Below are 2454 nucleotides of genomic sequence, written 5' to 3' on the forward strand. Positions count from 1 at the left end.
GTATATATTGATTTATTTATTTTTATGACATGATTTCACACTGTGTTTGTATTTATTGTGTCTTTTTTTATATGGACGGTCTGGAATGAAGAATTGATTAATAGATTGATGATTTAAGAAGTCCTATGTCCGGGAATGTTCTGTTATTTGAAAAAAAAAAAATTAAACACTGATTTTTTTTAAAAAAAAGTTTTTTTTAAAAAACGGATTTTTTTTTTTAAAAGCCAGAATGCAGCATCAGATGTGAAGATTTACAGTTGTTTTGTAGATTATTTCTCAGTTCAAGAGCATGGTTTGTGTGTTGACTCATTCAGGTGCGTCAGCAGATGGAGGAGCAGGTGGCTCAGAAGTCCAGTGAACTGGAGCAGTACCTGCAGCGCGTCCAGGAGCTGGAGGACATGTACCATCGGCTGGAGGAGGCCTTAGAGGACGAGAGGCAGGCGAAGCAGGACGAGGAGGCCATGCATAAGCTGCAGGCTAGGTCTCAGGCACACACACACACACACACACGCACGCTCTCTCTCACTGGATAATGTGGTTATATACAGAAAGTAAACAGTAATACTAACTTCTGTATGATATGATACAAAGCGTTTAACAGACCTGCAGTCTTTTTTAAGATGTTAATATTCACTTTTCAACACTGTCAGAGTATGAGCATCAAGAATAGACTTGCTGACTGATAAGTTATGCCAGTTAAAACATAAATGATCAATAACTTAATTAACAGTTACCTAGGTTGTTGTATTAGCAGCAAATAAGCCATAGACAGCGGGTATAATGGGGAGCAGTAAACTGATCGCAGTAAAACTTGAAAAAAAATTCTCAATTAGATGATTAAAAGGTTGCGGACAGATCTTTTTCCACCCATATCCAAATTGCTTTAAAGGACGATTTCCCCTTAATTTGATAGGCTAGATACAGAAACATGGTAAATGCATCGTTTTCAAACAGTTACATCGCAAAACTGCGTACTGCTGTACAGTGTTTGTTTACCAAACAATTTTTTTAATAAATTTTTAATCAAATGTTTGTTTTTTCGTTTCTTTAAAATAAAATCCTCACAAAGTCTGTGTTTAACATTGGTGTCCCACAGCAACTCATCACTCTCATCAGGGTGGGTGGCAGAGGTTTGAGTTAAGATAAAGTCAACAATGAAGGAATATGCAGCAAGTAAACCTCTGTCTTATCCATAGCTCCATTAAAGATGGCTCGTATAACATGATACAGTGGCTCTATGGGTAAAGCAATTTTTAAAATGGTCAGTTTTTCTGTATTAATTTCTTCCCATATGACTTCAGATTTAAACAATCCCAGAAAATGTGTAATCTCCAACCTAATTAAGCAAATTTGTTTTACTGCTATCATATTTTGATACATTTATTAATAAAAAATTATGGAAGAATCTTTGATTTTGTCAGTGTGGGATTCCTGCCATAGTCAAAAGACATGCAGATCAGATTTATTGGCAACCGAACATCTAAAGGTGATGTGATGTATGTCCCTGAGTTTTCCACACTTACCTATGTTTTCTGGCTCCTCATTTCAGAATTGGACCTCAGTGGGTAAGATAAACAAATCTGAGCATTGTTTCTGTGTTTTTGATCCCAGGCTGCTTGAAGAGGAGGCAGCAAAGAGAGCAGAGCTGGAGCAGATCCACCTGCAGCAGCAGAGGGCGCTGTCTCAGACTGAGGCGGAGAAGCAGGAGCTGGTGGCCGAGCGGCTGGCCAAGGAGAGAGACTTGCAGGCAGCCATGCAGCAGCTGGAGAGGCTGGAGAGGGAGCGGCACGGAGCGCTGGAGCAGTACGAGGTCAGGTCACACATGTGGAGGCTTACATTAATCTGAAAGGTCTGGCAAAAACTGTATGTCACTTGGCATCAGAAATGGTTTTATTATTTTTTCATGAAGCAGAAGAGACTGTTCTTTTATCTGGTTGTAAAACCACTCTTATTATGTTTTACATTTGCGGAATTTTGTTGATTAATGTTTGATGATTCTTACAAGTAATGTTCAGTATGGAAAATCATGTGAACTGACCTACAGTCAACGAGGAGAAGGTGGGTTAAAATCAGGGTTGGATGATGTTTTAATTTTTGATACTAGTGTGAAATGATACAGACTGCTGGATACTTTTTTAATATCTTATTTTGAAAAGTAAAGGCATGATATTCTTCAGCATCCAGTTTTTTATATAAAAAAATTACTAAATGTTCAAATACCAGCAGGCACTTTGAAACCCAGATCCATGTTTTCTTGTGCTACATTCACATGCGTTTAAACCTCTGAACTCTGAGCAAATTGGTTTCTTATTCTTTTGCTGGCAAAAACGAGCAACGAGCCAGAGGGAGAGAGAAAGAGAGAGAGATTAGTAGAAGATTACATAAATAATATAGAAAATAGGGAACAATGTCCAGAAAACTATATTTATAATTATTATTGTAATAATTATAATA

The 2454-nt window shown here is 37.5% G+C and overlaps 1 protein-coding gene across 1 annotated transcript; it reads left to right on the forward strand.

Moving 5' to 3' along the window:
* Positions 1–314: 314 nt before the first annotated feature.
* Positions 315–1810, forward strand: LOC121966744 (switch-associated protein 70-like; the record flags this gene model as incomplete). The annotated part of the gene is made up of 2 exons (XM_042516812.1): positions 315–481; positions 1612–1810. Coding segments are annotated over 2 exons (366 nt in total), but the record flags the coding sequence as incomplete, so codon positions are not given.
* Between the last annotated feature and the right edge of the window lie 644 nt (positions 1811–2454).

The sequence above is a fragment of the Plectropomus leopardus genome, unplaced genomic scaffold (genome assembly GCF_008729295.1).
Source record: "Plectropomus leopardus isolate mb unplaced genomic scaffold, YSFRI_Pleo_2.0 unplaced_scaffold25746, whole genome shotgun sequence".
Lineage (NCBI taxonomy): Eukaryota > Metazoa > Chordata > Actinopteri > Perciformes > Serranidae > Plectropomus > Plectropomus leopardus.